Below are 27456 nucleotides of genomic sequence, written 5' to 3'. Positions count from 1 at the left end.
ATGGTCTAAACCAAATGCTCCTTTAAAATCTAGGATAGACTATTGGTTAGGATCAGAAACTCTTTTAAGTTATGTAACTAAATGTAACATTTCAGGTGCCCCCTTAACTGATCATAGTGTGATTAACTTACTTTTAGAACAAAATAAGAAATCTTCTAATAATAAAAGCTATTGGAAATTTAATGCTGATTTGCTTAATAATAATGACTTTTGTGTATATATAAAAAAAATAATAGCTGAAGTTAAAAGTAAAAAAATGCAAAGTGGTACTAAATGGGAATATTTAAAACATAAAATGAGAGAGTTTTCAATTACATTTAGTAAAAATCTGATAAAAAAGAAACGTGAAAAAGAATTAGAATTAATTCAAGAGATTAATAAATGTTGTAATCAAAATATGTCAAAAGAGGAGAGACAAAAACTTATTAAGCTTCATTCCATGCTAGATGACTTGTATATTAAAAAGGTCAAAGGAGCGTATGTGCGATCCAGAGCGAAGTGGCTGGAAGAGGGTGAAAAAAATAGTTCATATTTTATTAATTTAGAAAAAAGGAGACAAGAAAGGAATTCAATTAAAAGTTTAATTGTGAATGATGTTGAACATTCAAACCATAACGAAATAGCAAAGGAGGTATTCAAATTTTATACTAAATTATATACATCCTCATTTTCCCCTAGTATTTCTAATTCTTTTTTCCAGGATATAAAAGATCATATCCCTTCAATTGATACTGTATTTAAGGATGTGTGTGAATCAGACATATCCTTACAAGAGTTTGATACAGCCATTGAACACAGTAATCCTGGTAAATCACCAGGCCCAGATGGCTTAACAATAGATTTTTATAAATTTTTTTGGGATGACCTAAAATATCTATTGTTTGAAGCTTTACAGGAATGTATACAAAAAATGAGCTTCTACCAACCATGAAACAAGGCCTAATATTTATGTTACCTAAACCAAATAAAGATAAGAGATTGTTAGATAATTTACGCCCCATAACACTTTTAAATACAGATTATAAGATATTTACTAAAATGTTGGCTTTTAGATTAAAAACTGGTTTATCACAAATCATTAGTGAGACACAGTCAGGTTTTTTAAAACACAGGTCAATTCACAATAATATTAGGCTAATCCTAGATTTGATTGAATATGGACATCTAATTAAAGAAGATGGATTTGTTTTATTTTTGGATTTTTATAAGGCATTTGACATGGTGGAACACTCATTTATCTTTCAGACACTTAATCATTTTGGTTTTGGTCCCAAATTTATAAACATTGTTAGAATGATTTATAAAGATATAAACAGCTCTGTATCTCTCACACAAGGTACAAGCCCACGTTTCAAGGTAAAAAGAGGCATTAGACAAGGATGTGCCTGTTCACCGTTACCTTTTGTCATGGTTGCAGAAATGTTATCTATTTTTATTAAAATAGGAGATGTATCCGGTATTAATTTAGAAGGAAAACAGTCTATTATCAGTCAATTTGCTGATGATACGACACTTTTTTTGGAAAATGAAAAGCAAATTCCCTTAGCACTCCAGTGTATAAAAAAATTCTCAGAAGCTTCAGGTTTATGGTTAAATATGTCGAAGTGCGAGTTAATGGCCATCCATGATCACAACAGTACATCATTGTATAATATTCCAGTTAAAAAAGAAATTAAATATTTAGGAATTTGGCTATCTAAAAAAACTGGAAATTTACAAAATTTAAATTTTGACAGAAATTTAGATAAATGTAAATTAATATTAACCAGTTGGTTACAGAGAGACATAACAATCTTTGGTAGAATCTTGTTAACGAAAGTAGAAAGTCTCTCTAGATTCATTTATCCATGTTTTTCCTTAGCAGTGTCAGCTAAAAAGATAAAAGCAGTAAACAAGTTGAACTTTGATTTTATTTGGAAAATGAAAAATCACTACATACGTAAAAGTGATATGATTAAAGATTATGAGGAGGGAGGTCTTAAAACAATAGACTTTGATATAATGAATGGGGCCATTAAACTTAAATGGCTACAATCTTTCATTAAAAATTAATCTTCTTTTTGGTTTGAGATTCCTACACTTATATTTAAGAAATGTGGTGGTATTAATTTTTTATTACAGAATGATTTTGAATTGTCTAAACTTCCTATAAAACTTTCTGCTTTTCATCAACAAGTGCTATTATATTGGAAATTGATATTTAAACATAATTTTAGCCCACATAACATATCTATTTGGAATAATAGGTGTATTTTGGTGAATAGAAAATCTTTGTTTATTGAAGAATGGTGGAAGAATGGCATATGGTCAATAACACATGTTATGGATGATTCAGGAAATATGTTGAGTCATGATGCTTTCTGTAGAAAATACCAAATAAGTTGTTCTCCTAAAAGATATGATAAAATTATCAAGAACATACCATTGCAAATAGTTAACCTAGTAAAAGAACAAATAAAATATTCAACGATAAATCCAAAAATAATTGATCTTAAGATAGAAAATGTTAACTTTACAGATAGGAAATGCTCAAACAAATTTTTGAGAGATTGTCTAACACAGTGTTGTTTTCCAGGACCTGTTAAGAGAGCTTATATTTTGTCTCATTATGATAAGAAAATTATTTATGATATTAGAAAAAGATTTCTTCCATATCCTGTTAATCCTAAATGTAAAGAAGTGCACTTTAAAATTATGAATCACATTTATCCTGCAAAAGAATTTCTAAGGTTAAAATTCAATATTGATGACTCAAATATATGCCAGTTTTGTAAGGTAGATATAGAAACAATTGAACACTTGTTTTTCCAATGTAATGAGGTACAAAGATTTTGGGATGAAGCACTAGTTTGGATACAACAGAAAATATCTTTAAGACTTGTCTTCTCATGGGAAATTATTAAGTTTGGCCTAATACTTCAGGATAAAAAGATATCTTATATAATTAATAATTTGATGTTATTATTAAAATTCCATATTCATAAATGTAAATTTTTTAAAACTCCCCCAAGACTAGCGGTGTTTAAAGAAGAGTTTGTGATGTATTTGAAGACATTAAGAGAGATGAAAAGCCAAAAAGCAAGATATCTATATTCATCATTGAATGATTTTGGTTTCATATTTTAAAGACTTTAACTCCCCTGCTACTTAAGTTTCTTTAGCATTTATTTTTTGTTAATTTTGTTATTTTATTTATTTATATATGTTGTATTATTAACGAGGATGCTAAGATTGTAAATGTATGCAATTTGATTATCTCAGTCTTTTGTGTAATTCTAAAAAGTATCAATGCCTTTCTGTTACTGTTCAACATTGTTAATAAAAAAAAAAAAAAGAAAATAAAAAAATTTCTAGGTTAGTGCTCCGCACTCCAGTTGGTGGCGGTAATGCACCAGATGTTGGCTTGCCAACCGCCATTCAGTATCATTAGAAGAAGAACAATGCAGGGACTGGATTCGTCACCGTATAGGATGTTGAGCTCAGTTAAATGTAGGTTAACATAATAGTAAAGAGAGTATACTTCACAGTGTCTATTGGTAAATTACGTGGATTTCAATCACAACAAACTAGAAATCGAATCGAGCCAGTATTGTAATAGTCACAGTTAGGTTTACAGCGCAATGGCAAATCTTAACCTAAAACAGGTGAATATTCAAAACAACGCTACATTCCCTCATCAGCAGAATGTTGCGCGCTCTACAGAATCTCCGGGAGACCCCAACGAAATGATGGAGGCAGTCGCTCCATCACCACAAGACGCCAGTTCTGCAAACTCTGAACCTCAAGAGATGACTGTAGACATCAAGAACTTCAGAAGACCAGGTGAAAAAACCTTCACTCAGCGTTGCAGATTATTTGTCGGTAATCTCCCGTCAGATATGGCGGATGAAGATTTCAAGAAGCTCTTTTTCAAATATGGCGACGCTAAGGAGGTGTTCATCAACCGAGACAGGGGATTCGGCTTTATACGCCTGGTAAGACACCGTGCTTTGCAAAACACGAGGGGCCTGAAAATCAAAACATGGCTCATTTTAAAGAGCATAGTTAATAGTTGTGTGTTTGTGTGTGCGTGTGTTTAAGGGTAGGGGGTCGTTGACTGTTTGAAATGAAATCAAACGAATAAACATTTTAATTTAAGTTTTTTTTCTTTCATTCATTTAGGACGTCGCAATTAATGTGCACACTAAAAGTAAAACTTACTCAAAAGTTATTACTTACTGCGTTGCTTGAGAAATATATTATTCTATTATAACTGTTATAACTATTATAAATTAAGATATACAGAGAAATACAGAGTGAAAGAGGGTGCATTCAGAAATTTTCTAAAAGTATTCATTTAGTAATACATTACTTGCGTTCCTCAAGAAATATATTATTATTTATTAAAACTATTATAAATTTTACTTTATTACTTATTGCTTTGCTTAAGAAATATATTATTTTATTATAACTATTATAAACTGTATATGTGTGACGGTGAGGGACAGAAACAATATAGAGAGAAAAAGGGTGCGTTGCATTCAGAATTTTTTTTTTTCTTTACTGCATACTTTTGTTAGATCTGATAGTTCAGTACTGGGTGATTCTCATGAAAACCCTGTTTTAAAATCTGTTTCTTGATTTGTTTGAATGCTTAAATTCTATTGTTTTTTATTCTTCCATATATTAGAAACAAAGTCTGGAGCATTTGTCTACATCAATTTAAACGTTTTACTTAATGTGTACCACCTTTTTGAATGTAATTTCAAGAATGTTGTTAAAAAAAAAGCTCATTACCAATCTGCAAAATCAACTCCATTAAAACAGCTAATTAACATTTTAAAAATATGTTATGAAATAATTTTTAATTTTAAATTAACAGTTTTCTTTTATTTTGATTGAATTTTGTCATTACTGAAACCTCTTACACAATTAACTATAAAGCCAGATCAGTCTCAAAAATAATACATTTGCATTCATAAAATTAAAAAAGGCACAGCACAATTCATAAATCCACAATGCCAATTCATAAATTCTAAACTAAATTTATTAATTTAAAAGTAAAAAGCAAAAATATTTCCCAAATGCTCACACATATGCATCTTACCTAAATACATTTAAAATATTTACACAATAATGTATAAATGCAGTTCTTTTTGGTTCAGGGTAGGAAAACAAATAAATCAAATCTGAGCTTGTGACAAGGTCTGTGTATCATCCACTTATTCAATTGTTCCATTTATTCTGGAAAACGAAACACCAAAAAACAGTAAATATTATATTTTTCAAAAAAGCGCATCTGTTATCCTGTTTATAACTCAATACGTAAAGTTAAAACAAAAATGAAATAGTTAGTCAAAATTGGTCAGTGTACGGTCCGTGTACCACGTATAATTGGTTTTCTCGTTTTTGGTTTCAAAATGGAAAAACATGTCTCGTTTATGCCAAATTTGAACCTTGTCACTAGGACTGCATGATTAATTGGAAAAAGATCACGATCTTGATTCGTCCCCCCCACACGATTTCCAGCTTCTCTATGATTCAGCCAATTATATTTTTACGTTTAGGAGAGAAGAATATTGGTGGTCTCACAAGTCTTCACATTGTTTTATGTACTTTGCACAGCAACATAGACACATTCAAATGGTGTTGAAAGAGTCATACTATATTTCTAAGGTATAATTCACCCAAAATGTTGTTTCTGTCTTCATGTAATAATGTATTCGCAGCCGCAAAATTATTCGTGAGCTGTGCATTTATCAGAGAGGACGCGCGCCCGTGTCTACTTTAGTGAACAGAACCTCCATAGGCTGTAAATAACAGGTAATAAAGTTGTAAATAACTTTCAGTTTGTTACACAGAGCGATCATTTGAAAGCCATGCGGAAAGTATGATTTGTATGTGTGCGTTTTATTCTCAAAGTCACAGCAGCCATGACATGAACCGCACTCGGCAGTAAAAGTGAATCTGAAAGCGCGCACATCATTTCAATGCTCATATTGCATTTTAGAGTTATGAATACAACAAGCATTTGATGTTTTTTTATTTCATAGCGAACCCAGAGTGTTGCGCATGAAAATAAACATGGTACAGGGTCAGTATAACTACTCTAGCCTATATAATATTGAATATAATGCAAGAGGGAATATGATAATGACAAATGTCTGATTTTACCAGTGAAAAAAAATTTCCAATAATGTTGTCAATGACAGATTGCAAGATTGGCAGTTCTGATGCCATCACTTTACTCTGCATTAACGACCAGGACAAATTTAAAGTCTATTTAAGTCTAGTGATGTCCCGATACAACATTTTAACTTCCGATACGATACTGATATTGCAGCCTACAGTGCGAACCGATACCGATACAAATCCAATATCAGCACAAATCATGAATACTTTACTTTTACCCATTTCATTAAGTGGAATGTATGAACGGCTAGATCAAACTGAGAACAAAAGTCAGTTACAGTAAGTATGGAAAAAACAACCAATGTATTAAATATTGGTTGCATAAATGTGAACCTTTTACATAAGAGTATATATAAAAGAATTAAAGAATAAATATTAAAACCCTGAAGTTATTGTTACAAGTTATTGTTAAATTAATAAAAATGTCCAGTATGGTTAGTACAAACATTTACATGATCAGATCAATTTAATGTGTTTGTATCATAAGAAGATTATGGCTGTATCAATGTTCCCAAACCTTATTAATTTTATAATAATATATTGCACATATTATTTTTAACAAATATACTTGCAGTAGCTGGATTGAAACACACCTTTTTTCCACAGCACATAACATAATGTGACTTTTAAGAATAATTTTATTTATCAAATATCATTTTTATTTGCATAATATATTGCACAGATTATACCCTACTTCTCACATGGGAAAAGTACGACAATGTAAAAGACAGAACTGCAAACTCATGTGCAAAGCTGACACTGTTTATCAGAGCACTTTATCTTTTTGGGCTTTTTAAAGAAGAGTTAAATATGGGAATGCCTCTAATTAAATTTTCCTTCTGCCCGAAAGTAATGCCATTCTTTCTATTAAACTGTAATGGCCCTCAGCAACAGAATGATTTCTTATTCTTATTTAACAGACAATTAAAACAACAAAGATGTTTAGCATTAAACACCTTTTACATGACACTGTTTATTTTCAGCGTGTTCAAGTAAAAAAATGAAATAAAAAAATAACAAATCCACTATTTCACTCCTACTATCCATGTGCACCACTGACAGTTTAAATCTGCTCCCTCTCTCTCTCTAGTCTTGGTGCTGCTGAGAGATTGAGATGCACCGGCCAAAGTTTGCGTATAAAGTAATGCAAAAATGCAGCTGTAGAAAACGAAAGCAGAATCCGGGTGTTAGACGATTTAGAAATCCTGGCTGAATGCATTTTTAAGTCCCAAATAGAGGACATGTCCGGGAAAAAGAGGATGTCTTGTCACCCTAAATAATGAGCTGAATCAGTCTATTTAATAAAAGGCTTTTCTTTTTCGCGTGTCCCCGCGCACTTCTCAAAGCTACTAACAAAGTCAGAACAGGTGTCCAGCGCATATCTGTGGGTCTGCAGCAGCAGAGCATGCGAGTCTATGGCGGAGTATTCTCAGTTTCTCAAGCACACAGAACCAGGCCGCTGATGTAAAGTCTTATGTGTGGGAAGCGCTGGTGTTGAATTGGGTATCACACTAGATGCACCACGATTTGCTATGACTGAATTGTAAACGTTTTAAGTGAGGCTCGCATGATGTGCGCTACGTCACCATTCGGTGCCTTGGGTTGCTTGTTTACAAAACAATGTAAAGATTGCTTGACGTGAAGTAAATAAACCAGTAAAGATGTGCCATTGTTGATAGCATCAGCGTGTGCTACCGTCACAATAGATTTTATCATAATATACCACAACTTCGTGTGAAGAGCATGTTAAATCTTAAAGGGACTTTGCTAACAAGCAGTGTTGTGATCACGTGGACTTTGCACGTGCTGGCTCTGGACGCTGCTGGATAGAATAGCTGTAATGGAGTTTAGAGCGCAACAGACGCTGAAAAGAAATAATTAATTTTGACACCCGTAGTATCAGGCCTTGGGAATGCTTTGATATTGCAGCCCAAACCATCACTAAACCAACCCCATACTTCCCTCTGGGCATAAACAACGGGTGCCTGTACAGCTGCAACCCATCACTGGGAAACATCCATACACACTCATTCACACACATACACTATGAGCAATTTAGCTTACTCAATTCACCTGTACAATTTCACCTGTCTTTGAACTTGGGGAAACCGGAGCACCCAGAGGAAACCTACGTGAACACGGGGAGAAATTATTATTATTATTATTATTATTATGAGATGTACTGTTATCTGCTGTGCTGTTGTTACAGGAAAAAGATGCAACACTGTGTTGTTGTCATTTGTTTTGACTACTTTTGCAACTTATATAAATTTATGTAATGTTCATTGTGTGATTCGATGCAAATGACCCACAAATAACGATGCGACTCTATAATTGGTTTGGGTTCCTAGGGACTCTTATTGTCGATGGACAGGTGTCGATATGTGACTGCAGATGACTACATTAGGCTGCATTGAGTTTCTCACTTTTCTTTTATCCCACCGCATACGCATCACTTTGATCTCTGCACGCTAAATAACCACCAACAAATGAGAGTGATTTGTAAATGCAAGAAAGATGATTGGTTGAAAAGATTGTTCAGGACCAATAAACGTGATTTTTGCTTTAACTAGCGCATTGCTACCATCATGCTTGCGCGTACACACAATCCACACAGTGTTCCCTGCACTCTCTCTCTCTCTCTCTCTCTCTCTCTCTCCCGCAAGATCTGGCTCAAATTAAGCACTGATTTATATACATTTATATATTTATATTAAGTATAAACTTAAACTTGTTTTGAAGTGTTGTGAATGAAGCGCGCTGGGACGAATGTCTGTGTGTGCCTAATAGAAAAGAGGCAGCCAGCAGGCATGGATGAAAACACTCCATGTCAACGCTGCTGTAACTTTCACTCATTAGGAACTGTTCTCTGCCTGCGTCAAACCCAGCTGATGTCCCGCCCCCGAGAGCTATATACCCCACCGTGATTGTTGGGTTCGTTCAGCTCCACACACAAAACTGTAAAGTGCTATACATATCATCTTCGTGGGCCGCACTAACTTTAAACTTTCAAATTAAGGCGGGGGCCACAGTCTATCGTTTTACGAGCCGCATTTGGCGCTATATAGATAATACAATTAATGTGCATTCAAGGGGGGCGGGTACAGCCATTTGGAGGGCGGGGCGCCCCCCTTAAATAATTGTAGGGGAAACACTGGGGCAGCTGTGTTTTTATGTTTTTTGTGTACATCCCTTTCAGACCGCTTACTCTTGTGTCCACCTCCTGTTGGTTGTGGTTCATCCCTCTTGGTAGTATGATGACATTACCCTGGATGCTGTAGCTCTTGATACTAGGACTGTCGCAGTGAGGAAAAATCTCCTGCGGTAAATCTGAACGCTTATTAGAGCGATAAGCGGTATTACCGCTAGACACCCCTGCAAGTAATCTATGCACGCACCAGTGGTGTGCGGTGAGGTACTGACTCTTTCAGGGTCAGATTTACAAACATATGCACCCAATATATTTGCCAACTAAACTGTGTTTCATCTCATAATAGCATTCTTTATACTGTATACACATAGCAGGTACATATTGGGCCAAGGAAAAATGTAGAGCGATTCAATATGCCTCCTAAAAAAAAGGTGGACACTACAGACACTACCTATAACAAGCGACACATACACAGCACCACTGTGCTTGCTCTCTCACTCTCACTCACAAAAACACACAGAGGATTTGCACACTGGTCTTACCTTTACTTGTAAATGAAGTATTAAAATAACTTGAATTACTTTGAAATGACTTGAATTACTTTCAAACGACCGAGTTCCTCTGCCCCGTACTTTGAAGCAAGCCCTTTAGCTCCGACATTGGTTGTCCATTATTTATTCACATTTTAATTCAAAGTCCGATTTTGAGAATTTTTGAGCTAATTTTTTATATTAAATCTGCGAATTTTGCAGTCAGTCAGAGCAAAACATAAAGTAATCCTGTTGAACTTTACGTATGTGAAGATAACAAAAATAACTGTGAGCTCATGCACGCCCCCTTCATTGTGGAAGAGCTACTGCCTGCCTAACCTCATGTCTTTTCAGTGGCTTTATGTCAGATCCTTACACAAAATAAGTGATAGACATTCATGAAATACACTACCTATCATATGCAAAGTGAGGACATACAGTAGGGTTCAAAAGTTTGGGCACCTCAGGTAAACATTTGTAATAATGTACATAAAGAAGCCAAGGAAAGATAGAAAAATCTCCAAAAGGCATCAGATTACAGATTAGACATTCTTGTAATGTCAAAAACAGTTAGATTTTATTTCCATTGTTTACACTTTCAAAATAACAGAAAACAAAAAAATTGGCGTCTGCAAAAGTTTGAGCATCAAGTTACCATCCAAAATTTGCTGAAATTTTATTGAATCCATTTTTCCTTCTACTCTTGAAATCTTCCCTGTGCCACTGCCTGCAATGCAACTCCAAATCATGATTGATCTACCCCCATGCTCACTTCGGCCAAAAATATCTATTTTAACCCCATCTGTCCACAGAACTTGTTTCCAAAAAGCATCAGTCTTGTCTGTATGTTCATTTGCAAAGTTCAAACACTGATTTTTGTGGTGAGGACGTAGAAGAGGTTTTATTCTGGTGACTCTTCCATGAAGACCATATTTGTACAAGTATCTCTTTATAGTGTAATAGTGTACCACAGCTCCAGTGTCTGACAGATCTTTCTGGAGGGATTGTGCGTTCAAACGTGGTTTTGACTTGCTTTTCTTACAATTCTGGGAGCTGTTCTGTCTTCTCCTGCTTTGTGAGCATCAACTATTTTCAGTTTTCTACAAAAATTTTCAACTGCTTAGAAGAACCCATGTTGCTGGTTTTTAAGGGCAAGGTCAGATGAAACTGGGCATTTAAAACCTTTGAGAATGACATCACCTGGTCTTTCCAGATGATAATTGAGGACAATCCATGACACTGACTACGTTTACATGGACATCAGTAATTGAATTATTTGCCTTAGTCTAAATAAGACTATAATAAGATTTAGCCATTTACATGAGTTGCTTTTTGAATGTTCCTTTCATGATCCTGTTTTACATGTTATAGCTTATAATTCGATAAACCTCATTGGGTCACCATGCTATCCACGTTTCCCCTGGAGTTTCGTGTAATTTCGGGTGTTTCATTATAAATTTGTTGACTTCAACTGCAGTTTGGCACTTTCATTTTCATTCGGGAACATTTGATGCATGCCCCTGTGACAAACGAGATAGTGGATGCAACTGAACTGCTGGAAGAGTGTTGTTTTAATGGAATTTCATACCGCACATTGAATGGAAGAAAAAAATCTCTGCATTTCACGATGCAGGTGTCTGTGGTCCTTCACTGACTCAGTAGGTGCAAAGAATAGTGTCAAACAGCTGTGTGTGTGGAAACTGCTGGATTTGTGCTGAATATTACCATCATTGACTCTTAACAATGTACAGTAGCTATAACTCTCAGTGTGTTTGTGTGCTCTTTATCCAGTTTCTATTCTAATCTGCAGTTAAGAGGAAGAAATAAAGTATATTGATCGCAAATGCTCAGTTTGTGATCACGTCACGGTTTTGTTCTGTTGATATGCAATTTCAAATGTTTGTAGCTTCGGTTCTATCACTGAATGTGAATATCAAAAACAAAACCAACTTAACTCCACTCCTTTAGTGCCCCTCACAAAGCTTGATCCATGCTGGCATTTCTCCTTTTGGGGTTTAAGTTTTGAAAAGGGGAGAAATTCCACCACCCTGTCCAAACTTTAAAGATACCGTTTGTCAGATTTGCACAATCCATATGCACAACGCTTAAGCCTGTTTCCCTGGCTCGAAAGCTTGACAGAGCCCCTGCGCGTAGCTACAGTTGCTAAGCCATGATTGGTGGGTGGCGGTTTTTGGGTGTGGCTTAGCGAAGGGTAAATTTAACTAAATTTATTGCTGTTTGAATACAGTATATCAGTATAGATGTGTAGTGAATTTGCAGTAATTTCTCAGATGTAATAAACTCAGACAAGTTCCCAAACTGTCATTAAAATGTCTGTGGTTGTGAACAAGAAAAGAATAAACGGTCAAATTAAACTGTTAAAAAAAATAAGCAGACCGGTTTGTACAAGGAAAATACCTTCACACTGCGGGTGTTAAATCTTTTGCCATCGGTACGCAGAGGAGTGATCTGCTCTAAGGCTGCAGGTGGGAGAGACCGATGTACGAGGACTGGGCAGCCTATCAGTGCTTTGCGGCGGGGGAGGGGCTGGCGGCATCACCCGCAGCTTTTTTGAAAATTTGTAGTTAGGGGGGTCTGAAAAGTAAGTAAAACGGTCTTTACATACGTTGTTTTGTATACCTTGCTAAGTAACGCAAGGCACTGAATGGTGGCGGAGCTGCACAGTGTGCGAGGCTCATAGAAAATGTTTACAATTAGGTCATGGCCTATCAAGCCGCACCAAGTGTGAGACACAATTCAACATCAGCGCTTTCCACACACACGTGGCCCGGTTTTGTGATCGCGAGAAACTGAAAACCCTTCCCCAACAGACTCACGTGTTACGCAGGCCCAGAGAGACGTATGGAGAGAGATTAGACTCAATAATAATTCACGCAAAAGACACGATGTACACATGCGTAGCCAAATTCACGTACGTAAAATATTTATTTATACTTACAAAAACAATTCACATGCACAAAATAAAAATACATTTTCATGAAATACGTTTCACAAATGCAAAACACCATTTGCAAATATATAAGTGTACAAAAAGTTTTGAATGTTTAAAATTCACGAGTTCATCCTGAATGAGAATGTGCAAATCCTCTCTCACGTACGACTCATGCTGAATACGAGTGTGTGCATTTTTGAGACTTTCCTGTCAGCACACACCTCCCACGTGAGTCACTCGTGCCCTGTAGCCAATAAGATGTGAGCTTACTGTTCAACCAATCACAACTCCCTGAGAACGCGGGAATGACCGAAGCGCTTCACTGTGCGCACCATTTGCGCAGTCTGACTTAATTAACGGAGATGATCCTCTAAGAAGAAGAATACTCCTCTATTTAGCATGACAGGTGAAGAGCACTGATATGCACCATTTCCTGTCTACAAATAAACTGTATATAATCTGTGTTTAGTGGCTGTCTTGTGGCTGTCTTGTTTAGAGTCGTTGCATAATGTATTGCAGGAGAGACACCTAAATTATATATAAAAAAGATGCATTTCATTACATAATCATGTAACTTACACCATGTCAATTTATACAAAATATATTTAAAAAACATTTTATTTATCAAGTTCAAGTATGGGCAACTTTGGTGCTAAAGGCACTTGTTGTTCTTGGGACAACAAACCTCAAGAATCAAATTAGTTCATCCCTAACATAATTTAAACAACAAGGTTTGTTCAAATTACAACATGGCGGCTAATACAAGATGCTTTGCACATTTATTACTATACACTTAAATTAGCATAGACTTAACACAAGCACTTTTCTATTGAGTTACTGAAAATACACTCTACTATAAAAAGTGTATACACAAACTAGTAGGAAACAGTATTGACTTACAGGAGTATCCGCCATGTTGGTTAGAGGAACAGACTGCGCAAAAGGAGCGCAGAGTGGTTGACATCGAGTACAGCTCTCATCTGATTGGCTGAGAGGTACGAGTTGCCTGTTTCTGGCAGGAAAGTGTCAAAATGCACACACTCGTATTCAGGGTGAGTCGTACGTGAGAGAGGATTTGCACATTCTCATTCAGGATGAACTCGTGAATTTTAAACATTCAAAACTTTTTGTACACTCTTATATATTTGCAAATGGTGTTTTGCATTTGTGAAACGTATTTTATGAAAATGTATTTTTATTTTGTGCATGTGAATTGTTTTTGTAAGTATAAATAAATATTTTACGTACGTGAATTTGGCTACGCATGTGTACATCGTGTCTTTTGCGTGAATTATTATTGAGTCTAATCTCTCTCCATAGAGACGCGCTGGACACAAAACTGTACCTGTTCTGACAATGTTAACGTTAACGCCCCATTCACACGGAGCTTCAGCGTCAATGCTTGACAGAGGGTGTCTGAAGTTGGGGCTGATGCGATCGTCATAGCAGCGTCAGCCAATGAAATTAGTCAGCAATAGGCCACTGTCTGAGCTGGTGTATTTGCATACAGCGATCTGATTGGCTGACGCTTCCGTCGGTGATTGAAAAGTTGAGCAAGTCCTAACATCTGTATCGAGCAACACCACTGAAGCGGCGCCGACGGATCCACAATGTAGTTCGGCAACGCCTGACGTCACCCATTCAAAGTGAATGAGAAGCATTGAAGCTGACGCCCCATGTGAATGGGGCGTAAGTAGCTTTGAGAAGAGCGCAAGGACACGCGGAAAAAATAAGCCTTTTAGTAAATAGACTGACCAGCTCATTATTTAGGGTGACAATACATCCACTTTTTCCCGGACATGTCCTTTATTTGGAATTTCAAAATGCATTGGGCTGGGTTTTCTAAATCTCCTAAAATGTTTGGAATTCTTATCGTTAAATGAATGCATTGTTGCATGACTTTATACGCAAACTTTGGCCGGTGCGACACAATCTCTCAGCAGCACCAAGCCTAGAGCAGATTTTACCTTTCAGTGATGGACATGACTCTAAGAGTGAAATAAGAGATTTCTTATTTTTTATTTCAACAGTTTTTTTTTTTTTTTTTGCTTAAACACACTGAATAGAAACGGTGTCATGTAAAAGGTGTTAAATGCTAAACTTTTTTAATATTTGTCAGTTATAAGAAAAATAAATAATAATAATAACAGAATGCGAAATAATTCTGTTGCTGAGAGCCATTAAAGTTGAATAGAAAGGATGGTATTACTTAGGGTTTGAACTGTGTAATATATTAGGCAAATAAAATAAATTCTGCTAAAAAGAAATATTCTTGAAAGTCACATTATTTAATATGCGATGAGGAAAATGTGTGTTTCAATCTAGCCACCGCGATTTCAGATTTGTGGGAAGCACTGAACACATTCAATTTCTTGCACTCAACTACAATATGGCTGTCTTTGATGCATTGTCTATCTTATGAAAACAGAGTTTAAGGTTTAATATCTATCAAGAGATTAAGGTATACTTGAATCCTTGCATCTTTGTCATTCACTTTACTTTTTGATCATTTTGACAGAATAACATGTTCTGTCTTGCACCTCAGCAATATTTTTGAGAAAACATCACAATCAGAACTTTTGATGTAACCAGTATTAAAACAAATATTGTGAATTATTATAATAATATATGTTTTGTTTTTGACCACTGATACAGCCATAATCTTCTTATGATACAAACACAGATTAAATTCGCTCTGGTCATGTGAATGTTTGTACGATATGTGATACTGCACATTTTTATTAACGTAACAATAACTTATAACAATAACTCCCTATTTCTGCTGCCCAGTGTGAAAGATATTTTTCAGCTTGAAACTGAATCAAAAGTTCAACAAGAAGCTGTTTAGGCATGTCCACCACTGAAGACTTGATTCAGATCAGTTTCAAGAGGCCTTCGTTAGAGCAATTTGATCCCGGTCCTGCTGTGGACCGCTACCGTCATACTGATTAAATTATTAATAATTATTAAATACTATTTAAGCTGTTGTTACAGTAAAATAAAACCTATTGTATTCAAATAAATGAAACTGCTTTGCTATTAAAGATCTCCTCGTACATTTATTAGGCAAAACACAATTTATTTTATACATTTTCACTGTGCTCCTAAAATTCTTTAATGTGCTCCTAAATTTTTCAACTTAGCAGCGCATGTGCTCCTTCTGAAAAAAGTAAGCGTCAAGCCCTGCATTGGTAGCATACTCTGAATGAGCAAAAAGCACCCACTCAACCCAGTTGGCAAGGGATTGCACAGTCTGACTGAGGCACAGCTGCGTGCTGCCTCACCTCGCTTCCTATGCTGTAATTAAACATGATATATGCAAAATACAACGATTTTGGTGATTAAAATGATTAAGATCTTTTGAATCATACAGAAATTGCATTTATAGCACAGATCAGTGGACATATTTTATTATTAAACAGTTCATGATGGCAGGTGAGGATGATGCGGGTTTTGCAGTTATTCTCTTTCCTTTGCGGTTGGCTTGACAATAGCGCGGTATTGCAATATTGCAGTTATCACAACAGCTCTACTTGATACGTTGTGGTCACAGATGTGACAGCAGGACGCTCACCAACAATTTGTCCTCTTTTGAACTCTGTCTTTTGACTGATATGTCATCCATAATGTTGTGTGCATTGCAATATTTTAAGCAAAACTGTGCTATTACTCTGAATGTACAATCAAAATAAACCATAAATTAACCAGTATTTCAGTTTTATGTCCAACCCCTGTATATGTGGATTTGTACATTCGTAAAATGCAATTTATTTACTAGTTACTTGTCATTGAGAAATCTGAATAAGTCTGGCTATATGTATTTGTAAATAGTTTCCAGTGTTTACGTAACCATATTTAAAATTGTCAATTTTTTTATTATTATTCAGGAAACAAGAACATTAGCAGAGATTGCTAAAGCTGAGTTGGATGGAACAGTACTTGGAAACAGACCCATTCGTATTCGTTTTGCAACTCATGGGGCTGCACTTACAGTTAGAAACCTTTCTCCAGTAGTGTCCAATGAGCTCCTTGAACAGGCCTTCTCACAATTTGGCCCAGTTGAGCGGGCAATTGTGATAGTTGATGATCGAGGCCGGCCCACAGGCAAGGGGATTGTGGAGTTTGCAAATAAACCTGCTGCCAGGAAGGCCTTGGACCATTGTGCAGATGGGGCCCTTTTACTAACCACGTAATAACTTTTCTTTTTAAAGGTTCATTTATTTATTTATGTTTTTTTATTTTTATTTTTTACATGAATTTGTATTTATTTTTTTGTCATCAGGTCCCCTCGTCCAGTCATTCTTGAACCAACAGACCAATATGATGATGAAGATGGGCTACCAGAAAAGCTGTTACAAAAATCTGCACAATATCACAAGTATGTCTTCAAATCATTGACACTACTTGTATTCCATTATGCTTCAAATATATCTAAAGGGTGAAAAAGGTTTTTGTACATTTTTAAACTAAAAAACATAAATGAACCAATACAGGGAAAGGGAGCATCAGCCACACTTTGCAGAGCCAGGCACCTTCGAGTTTGAGTACTCCTCTCGCTGGAAAGCACTTGATGAGATGGAGAAACAGCAGAGGGAACAAGTGGAACGGAACATACAAGAAGCAAAAGAGAAATTGGAGGCTGAAATGGAGGCTGCCAAACAAGAACATCAACTAATGATGATGCGACAAGGTATAGTGCCGGTTTAGAACATCAGCCAGTTTATTTTGTTCACTGCAATATTATGAAGGAAATACTTGAGTAATTCAAAATAATGTTAATTACTTTTAAAGGCAGTTAGGATTTTTCTATTATGTTATTACTGTGATGAAAACAAAAGAGATGAGTATGCAGGGACAGTGATATCCCATAGTAAGTGTGCGGTCGCATGTACTTATTTAGAGAATGTAGTGCTGATATTCTTAAATTAGTCAATTGAAATATTTGTTGACTTAAATCAATAGATCTCATGAGACGTCAAGAGGAACTACGGCGCTTAGAGGAGCTCAGGAATCAGGAGCTACAAAAACGCAAGCAGATTGAGTTGAGGTATGCTTCTTTATCTTCCTCGGAAGAGCCCTTCCCTGCAGAAGGCATGGACAGAAAGTTAGGATTACTCTATTGATTTAAAAAGCATGTAAAGGCCAAATAAGCTCCTAACTCATCGATTTGGGAGAAAATCTAAACTAATGGTAACTTAGCAGTGAAACTAACTCCTAAATTAGAAGTTGTGAAGAGGCCTCAGATTGTCCTAAAATGACTGTTGCTATCAATTTTAGAAACAGTTGATGATAATGAGCTTTTAATAACTTCAGGGATGCAGATAATTTGCTAACAAATGCAAAGTTGACTATGTTGACATGCACACAAATATTATTGTATGATGTTATTATTGTATTATATGCTTTTTTGGAGCCATAATACTTTACGCTGAGCTTGTCTGCACTACCCTCATAAAGAGGGTAAATAGCAGAGACTGATGGCTGCTTGTTGTGCTAACAGTATTCAGCATTTCAGAGTAGAGGGAAAATTTCAGGATGCCATGGATATCACTCATGTTTTAGATATGCGAGTTTGTTGATCTCAGAATGAGTATACAGTAGGCATGGGCCAGTATAAGATTCTGATGGTATGACAAGCTTGGATAAAAATATCACTGTTTCATGGTATTGTGATTACTGCTCCAAAAATATGTTCTCAAAAAACAGCTTTTTATCCCATTGAACACAATGGGCCCTATCATACACCCGACGCAATAAGGCTCAGGCTGTGTAGGGCATGATTTGTTGCTATTTTCATACGAGTGTAGGTTTTATTTTCATGTTTTCGCCATGTTGATTACATAGCAAACCCATTTGCGCCACTTTGTGGACACATGGGTGTGCTGGTCTGAAAAGGAGGTGTGTTAAGGCGTTGTTTGCGCATTGTTATTTGAGGCAACTGAGATAGACTGTGCCATTGACCAACAAAAAGCTGGTTTAAAGTCACTGATGCAGAGTTTTTGTAATTTAAAGAGCGTGTAAGTTATGCGCCTATGCGAGTTCAAAATGCTTACACATTGCTTAATACAGACAGGATGTACTGCAATAGACTAATATCTTTACATATGAAAAAATAATTAACTATTAAAATGCCCAAGTTTTAAAAAATTATTTTCTTCATGAATATAAAAACTACTACCTTCATGCATTCTTCACCTTAGGGGGCTTTGTAATCCGGCTCTGTTGTAGTCAATTTTTCATGACAGTTTGCATTTGTAGAATGTTGTTATTATTATTATTAAGTTATTATTATTAATTAGTAGTAGTAGTATGTATTATATGCATATTTACATTGTTTTAATAAAAACAAGTTTAGATTTGTCCACCTGCCAGGTTTTGGAGACATTTGCATCACCATATGACGCATAGGAATAGGAAGTGTGTTTGGATATAACTCAGTTTTGTAGACCACACTTTGTTATTGTTCATTTATTTGTTTGCTGGAAATGAAAACTGAATTTAGAAGTAGTTTTGAAAAATCTTTGCGCTTACAAACGAAATTGCCAAATTAAATATGTAGGCCACTGGATGTCTTCAGTGAAATGAGGTCCCACCGTTTCCTTACTCCATGAAAGTAAAGAAGTAAAGTAAAGAGGCTGAATGGGGGAGGCTTGCTCTTTATCCTTGCGCTCCAGATGGTCTGTTTAACTGTTCTTGCTAGTGAAGCTACAGTTTTTAAGTCCACCAACAGACATCGTCACCAGATATAAATCAGAGGTAAGACTTTCTCACACATAGCCATTGGCTAAAATTATGCATTATAGGCTTTACATTATAAAGAGAAATAACAGATAAACCAGGACCGCAGTTCGATCAATTTTCCTAATGGATAAACAGCTCTCGTTATTAGTTAACATGCTTTTACTTTCGTATTTGACATGAGACGCACATTTACCGGTGGGAATGACATCCTTCTTTTCTAAGAGCCGTATATATTTACATATCCATAATACACTGTGATATAGCCTGGTTCATATCGTATTGCTTTCTCACCACAATCGATCTGCTCCAGAGTTCGTTCAATTGAGCTGAAACGGCCTCATTTAGGCGATCTGGGACCGATATGCCAAATGAACCGCGCTAACTGGGGAAACGCACCAGGTTTCGAAACAAAAGTCTAGGTGTGAAAGCACCCTAAATCTAAAATTATGTCAAAACATGTTTGTGTGTTGAATAAACTCATAAAAGGAGGATTTTGTCTTTAATGATTGTAAACAGCTGATACATATATTATATCCATTGTACCTGCTGCTGTATCTTTAGTGTAAATCAAACAACAAAGAGAAAAAGAAAGAATCATTTAAAGGGCACCTATTTTACCTCTGTTTAAGATTTAAGACAAGTCTTTGGTTTCTCCAGAATGTGTCTGTAAAGTTTCAGCTCAAAATACATCAGATTATATATTATACCTTTCTGAATATGTAAATTTTGGGGTCTGAGGACACTGTAGCTGTTTTTGATGCCTTTGCCTATAATGCAAATAAGCTGGTTTACTCCACCCACCATTCCGATGTGCGTCAAAACTATATATCTCCCTCTATGGCTCTGATGTGAGTCTCCTCCCACTGCTGTGTCTCATGTCAGATAAACAGCACAGTGACAGACACTAAAGAAGTAGATCTCCTGTTAATGAGAAATACCACAGTATGAATTTTTTCAGTATGCAGTATACACACACACACACGTTTAACTTTGCACTGTTTTTGTACAGCAAATGTGACAGGATACATGTTAATATACACTGCTGTATGGATATCCGTTATGTTGATGTACAAAATAAACCTGATTTGATGTCCACATCCTGGATTGAAGTGTCTTTTTTTTTAATTGTACCGACGCGATGCGGCTGTGGTGATAAATTACAGCAATTTTACTGTCTTTATTTTATTACAAACATGAGGTTAAAAATGTTTTAAACTTATAAATAAAGTCGTTTTTGAGGTGCAGCTGATCACAGAGAGTTGAAACAGATCTTTGCAAGTCCTGATTTGGATCAGGAAATTTAAAAAAAAGAGACTTGTGTTTATATCACTCCAATATGACTGTGCACACACTATACTCACACATAGTTCTGTCTAAATAGCTTCCAAAAGTAGATTTTTTTTATCATCCTTTAAAGAATATTTTTTTGTATTTCTTACCTAAGTACTATTGCCAGAAAAAAGGGATTGATTTTACTAGTGTTCATTTTTATTGTATCCATCACTAGTGACCATTTTTTAAGAGCATGCAAAAAGGTGTGATGATGACAAAACACTTTGGAATGATTGTATTGAAATTTGTACCTGTCATCTTACCTGCCAGTAAGTTAATGTATTTGAGATTTACAGTATACAACGATTAAATCAGTTTACAACATGTTTCCGCAATTAAAGTGTCTAAAACTGTTAATTACTGTAAAAAAAAACTAAGAGACAGTGTTTCCCCTAGGTTTACACAGGGCTCGAAATTGCGACCATTATGTTCGCATATGCGCCTGAAATTTTATCTATGCGACCCCAAAAAAATATATGGGAGCATTTGTGCGAGTACGTAAAAATGATACGTGCGACCGGTTTTCACTGCAAAATGTTCACCGCATGTGCGGCAAATTCCTCTTGTGTGGCAAATTTTATTGTTATAATGGGATTTCGTTGAGACATATTTTCCTCACGCATGCAAATATTTTAATTTTTTGCTTGTTAGTTTTGATTAGTGTTGATTTCAAATGCAATAAATCTGTTTAAATAACTTGTAACGGTGCTCATAATTGGTGGGTGTGACTAGATTTTGGCTGGTGCGCCTAAATTTTTAAAGTTAGGAGCGCCTGTGCTACCAAACAAAAGGTTATTTTCGAGCCCTGTTACAGTTTTTTTGGGCGGGGGATTGGGGGTGTGGCGTGGTGCGACTCTTCAGACTAACTCGAGGAGTCATCATGGTGTTAATTTGTTTCTTTTAATGACAGCAATAAATGACTGAACAATTATTTGAACTGAACAAGCGTTAAGCTAAAATTTTACATTATAATTTTTAGATCTTTTTTATCCACAAATTGTGCAGCTTTTGTCATTGCAGTGTATTTTCTGGGCTTCTGTGAGATAGATATTAATATAAATATACTTACTAACTAAAGTATACTTTTATACTTGACCTTTACTTAAGTATACTTCTTTTTCTAAAGGTGTATTTGCTGACTTAATTACTAAGATCAGTCTTGTACAGCCAAGGGGAGTATTGTTGCTCTGAAACCCAAGTTGGGTCAAAGCTAGGGATGCTCTGATTAGGATTTTTGCAGCCGATGCGGAGTACTGAATCCATGTCATGGTGATCAGCTGATACTGAGTACCGATTCTCATGCTTCAAGCTTTATAATGCACATTTTCCCTCCAAGTATAAAACCTTAAGAGAAGATCTTGCCTTACCTAAGATAATAAATTAAGGATGCTGCATATAATAACACATCTCTTATAACCATTTATGTGTGAATGTGTCATGGCCAGCTTTACAGAAAATAATTCATCCATTCATTTTACTCTGGCTTAGTCACTTATTTATCAGGGGTTGCCACTGCAGAATGAACTGCCACAGACAATAATATAACACAGATATAAACATTGGTTTAGAAAAATCACAAACAAAAGAAAATGAATGAATGAATGAAATTACAAACAATGCAATCTGGAAACATCGCAAATTATGAAAGAAGAGTTCAACTTGTCTCAGTCAAGAACAAGTTTGGAGTGTATTTTTGATGCATAAGAATTAAAATGCGCACCTATAAATCTAATACTTCTTTACTAAAAAGAAATGGGCCTATACACTGTTTATTGCATTAAGTATATTACAAGAAGTTATATTATTAAATATTGATGTTAAAATTATTATGTTTTATTTATCTAATAATTCCAGATAGCTTTTACTAACTTTTGCAATATTGTCAAAAACACAGAATTTTCAGTTTTTATATGTAAAAAGGCCTAAATACATGCAAGACCTTTCAAATATTTTGCTCGTCTCCAGCAGACAGCAGATCTCTCAATGAGAGAGAGAGAGGGAGAGAGAAGGATTTTCACTTTCCATATCTTTACTGCTCTATTCATTTAAACTTTGAAATGTTTAAGCTTAGACCATCACTGTGCCTCTCGCGATCTGTCTCTTTCTTACTTTTACTCGCCTTGCCAAGATTTCCGGGGGTATTTTAACCCATTTTGGGGATCACGGAACCCGTATAAATTTGCAGGAGACTCGCGGAGCTACCGGGAGAGGTTTGGATGAGACACTAGATAGCGGCAATCACTCTGCTCGCGCCACACTAGCTTAAAACACTAAAATACAACGGTTGCGCTTGCAACAAAGAGCATCACTCACGCGAGTTGCTCCAATAAACATGCATAATATACAGGAGTGCACGTGCTTCTTTGGTCCTGTCAGGTGTGGCGCGTGCACTCTCATTCCCATACAGCTGAGAGTGGCTGTGTAAACTTCACCATCCGCGATTCAGAGAGCAGAAATTTGTAATCGCGGGACCATGTAGAGACAAATGACATGCTGTTGTGTAAATAAGATATTACATATTTAGCTATTTAGATTGTTTATTAAAAGTTGTGATCTGGCGCTATTTAACATTAACTTGACTTCAAGGGGGGCGGGGAAACCCTTTGGGAGGGTGGGGCGCCCTCCTAAATTAATGGTTGGGGAAACACTGAGTCAGTTTACAACTGTAAACTTTTTCATTTGTTCTAAATGTTGTATGTTTAATTTTCTCAATATTATCTTAAGGGCAGCACGGTGGCACAGTGGGTAGTGCTCTCGCCTCATAGCAAGAAGGTCGCTGGTTCAAGCCTCGGCTGGGTCAGTTGGCATTTCTGTGTAGAGTTTGCATGTTCTCCCCGTGTTTGCGTAGGGTTTCCGGGTACTCTGGTTTCCCTCACACTCCAAAGACATGCGCTATAGATGAATTGGGTAAGCTAAATTGTCCATAGTGTATGTGTGTGAATGGAAGTGTATGGGTGGTTCCCAGTGATGGGTTGCAGCTGGAAGGGCATCCGCTGCTTAAAACATATGCTGGATAGTTGGCGGTTCATTCCACTATAGCGAACCCAGATTAATAAAGGGACCAAACCGAAAAGAAAATCAATGAATGAATGAATATTATCATAGTACTATTGACATGAAAAAGAACGCGATTACAAAACTATTAACAAAATAAACATTATTTATTCCAAATAGTGGAGATGCTTAAAGCATTTAAGAAAAGTGTGTGAACATTAAAAATCATCTTATTTTAGGAAACATTCAAACGACAAAGCACATGAAGATATATGTACAAAACTAAATTAAGTGTCTGAACTGCATATTGTTGGGAGAACAAAACAATTGTACTTAGTACTACTGACATTAAACCAGACACAATTTCAAAATATTCCGTTTTTAAAACAAAGAATGCAAAGCCACTTGAGGAAAATGTGTGAACATTACATTAAGCCAGTGGTTCTCAATTCCGGTCCCACGCTGCACATTTTGCAAGTCTCTTATACACAAGGATCAGTTCATGGATCTCTCTGTTATTGAGTTGATGCTCTGAATCAGGTGTGTTAAGCAGGAAGATATACAAATGTGCAGGGCAGGGGGCCCGAGGACCGGAATTGACAACCACTGCATTAAGAATTCAAAATCAACAGATTAAAAATAAATAATAAATTGCACAAAAGCACATAACTAGACATGTACAATACAAATTTAATTGTCTGAACTGCATTTTGGCGATGTGGTGGCGCAGTGGGGTAGCACATTCGCCTCACCGCAAAGAAGGTCGCTGGTTTGAGACTCGGGTCAGTGGCATTTCTGTGTGGAGTTTGCATGGTCTCCAAGTGTTCGCGTGGGTTTCCTCCGGGTGCTCAGGTTTCCCCCACAAGTCCAAATACATGTAATACAGGTGAATTGGGTATGCTAAAATTGACTGTAGTGTAAGAGTATGTGTGTGAATGAGTGTTTATGGATGTTTTCCAGTGATTGGTTGCGGCTGGAAGGGCATTCGCTGGGTAAAACATAGGCTGGATAAGTTGGCGGTTCATTCCACTGTAGTGACCCCAGATTAATAAAGGACTACGGCGACAACGAAAATGAATGAACTGCATATGCTGAAAAAATAAATATTAGTAACTATTAGCTGACTTAAAAAAACCCCAAACTTAAACTACTAATTCTGGTGTAAAATGCGCAACAATGTCTGAATTCATGTTCAAACGCAATTCATATTTCTATGATGCTTTTACAATGTAGATCAAAGATGTCAAAGCAGCACAAAGTCAGATGCAACACAGATGCCTTTCTAGTAGATTGAAACTGCTTCGCTCCAGTTTTCAGAGATAAAGTTCAGTTCAGTGTAATGTAAATGTTACACTGAAAGCCCAAACCCTTTTTAGAGCAAATCCAGAGATGCGCAGCTCCACCAATCCACACTGCCCTTTATGTTGACAAGAAAAAAAAGAAGCGCGATGTGCTTTTTATGTCGCTAGGCAATGACTGAATCAGCTGGGTATTGTGCGAGAGTGTTGCTGTTGATATTAATATCATTTTAATATTTATTAATATGTGATATTCATGATTTGTGATGCCATATAGCTCCGGATAACTCAAAACGGCAACCACAAGTCTCTCCTCCATCTTCAAAGTCTCAGTTGTTGTCTTGACAGTACAACACACTGCAGGCGCACTCAACAGAAAACCCCACCTCTGCTTCCATTTGATTGGGGAATGAAAAAGACGTGAGTGAAGTAACACGGTTTTTCCGCTCAGAGTTGACTTTTTTTGACAGCGCGCAAGGGCAAAACGTGAGGCGCCGCAGGTGGTTAAAACGTGAGGCACACAGGGCGCATAAGCAGTGCACAAAACACTCACAGCCGTTAGTAAACCCTTCAAAAATGGCACCCCTCGGCACAAAAATCTGCGTTCGGTGTGATCGGCCTCAAATTATAATGTCAAATTATAATGTCTTTTGTGAAGTGTTGCTAGCTCTGGTTGCCTTAATTTATTGGGTTGAGCTAGTTTTCAGCTGGTACTGAGCAACTGGCTCCTGCTCTGGACCAGCTCACTACCATGTTTAAAAAGATAACCAACCAGAATGTGCTGTTTATTGTTTTTTCCAACAAGGTTTTACAAAAACATTTGTGATGGGCTGGTTCACTCCAGGACAGATTAAACCATTTGTTTTAAGGTAATCCCAATAAACTAAAATGGACTGAATGCTTATACAACTATTGAGAGTTGCTCACCAGTTCTCAGGCAAGTTCTCAGTTAGCTGGTGAAAAAACACATGTAATACATAGAAAAATGAATGTATCCTATAAGTATTGTATTACTAAATGTCTGACCCCATGACAACGTCAATCTGTTCAAAACATTTTAAAAACAAAAGCTGCGTCCAAATGGCACATTATGCACTTATGGCCCGTTTTCACTGAGTGGTACGGTTTCAGTTTGGTACGCTTTTATGGCCGTTCCACTGTCAAAAGGCGCACTGAACCGAACCGTACCGTACCACTTATTCGGCACCCTTTCGAAAGGGTACCACATACACGAGATAGGGTACCAAAAGGCGGAGCTAGACGCGCAGCTAAAAGCTATTGGTTTACAGAGATACGTCATTTGCTTACGCAACAAGCCAGAATGAAAACAAAAATCCCGCCTGTTTAAAATACACAGCCAAGAGATTACAGTGGAATTACATATAATATAATAACGAGCTATGGTCAACCTCAAACAAACCCTTGTCTTCGTCTTGTTGAACAGCCACAAAGCCAAGAATAAGAGCAGATTTACCCTGTGCCCCGTAGTTTTTGTATGAAGCGCGAGCGGTTCGCTTTCTGCTTGCGCTGCGCCGCGCGTATAATTCTGAAATAACAAACTTCTTGAGCGTATGATAATAACGTGCGCTTGGATTATTGACGTGCCTTTTGAAACCCGATCCTGTCAGACACTGACAAACGTGAGAGTGACCTGCGGAAAAACAGAAAAAGGAGAAGCCGGAAATAAAGGGGCACATTATTTTTTCAGCAAACGTGAACAAACTACCATGTTTAACAATTATTATTATTATTATTATTATTATTATTATCACCTTTTGGACTATTATGAACTCAGAATGACGGAATTACTGTCTAACAGAGGCTACATGTGCTGCTGTAGATTAAAGCCACAAATGAGAGGTTTACAATGACTGTGGGCTATATTTTGTGTTGTTTTTGAACCTAAATAATGACTTAATGTATGCTGTGTGTAGTTCTTCTGTAGTTGGTAATATATCGGAAACTGTAAGGGTTTGTATGTGTTCATATATGTTGCATTTATTTATTTATTTTATATAATTACAGATGTTACCGTAGGCTATTTTGCACTGTCATTGATCTGCAGTTATAATCAACTCGTGTACATAGGAAAGTTAGTAATAAACATTTATACAGAAGTATATGTATAAAGCATCTGTTTTGTGAGAAGAGCTTCTCATATGATTTGTGAACTACCCGTACAGCTTTACTGTAGACATTTTCTCGAGCGACTGAAACTTTTTGTCATACACCACGCCCACCAAAAGGGTACCATTGGTAGTGGAAACGCAAGCCTGATAAAGGTGA

General features: G+C 36.4%; 1 protein-coding gene across 2 annotated transcripts in view; it reads left to right on the top strand.

Annotated features, from left to right (window-relative positions):
* Positions 1 to 3430: 3430 nt before the first annotated feature.
* pspc1 (paraspeckle component 1) overlaps positions 3431 to 27456 on the top strand; it is a 45654-nt gene continuing 21628 nt past the window's right edge. For both annotated transcript variants that reach the window (XM_056458991.1, XM_056458982.1), the window contains exons 1-5: positions 3431 to 3974; positions 16693 to 16994; positions 17088 to 17183; positions 17299 to 17495; positions 17768 to 17852. In XM_056458991.1, the coding sequence (XP_056314966.1) occupies positions 3621 to 3974; positions 16693 to 16994; positions 17088 to 17183; positions 17299 to 17495; positions 17768 to 17852 (1034 nt within the window). In that variant the 5' untranslated portion in view covers positions 3431 to 3620. The remainder of the gene's footprint in view (positions 3975 to 16692; positions 16995 to 17087; positions 17184 to 17298; positions 17496 to 17767; positions 17853 to 27456) is intronic.

This window comes from Danio aesculapii, chromosome 1 (assembly GCF_903798145.1).
Source record: "Danio aesculapii chromosome 1, fDanAes4.1, whole genome shotgun sequence".
NCBI lineage: Eukaryota > Metazoa > Chordata > Actinopteri > Cypriniformes > Danionidae > Danio > Danio aesculapii.
Note: the sequence above shows the minus strand (reverse complement) of the source record. Positions and strands in the feature narration are given on the sequence as shown.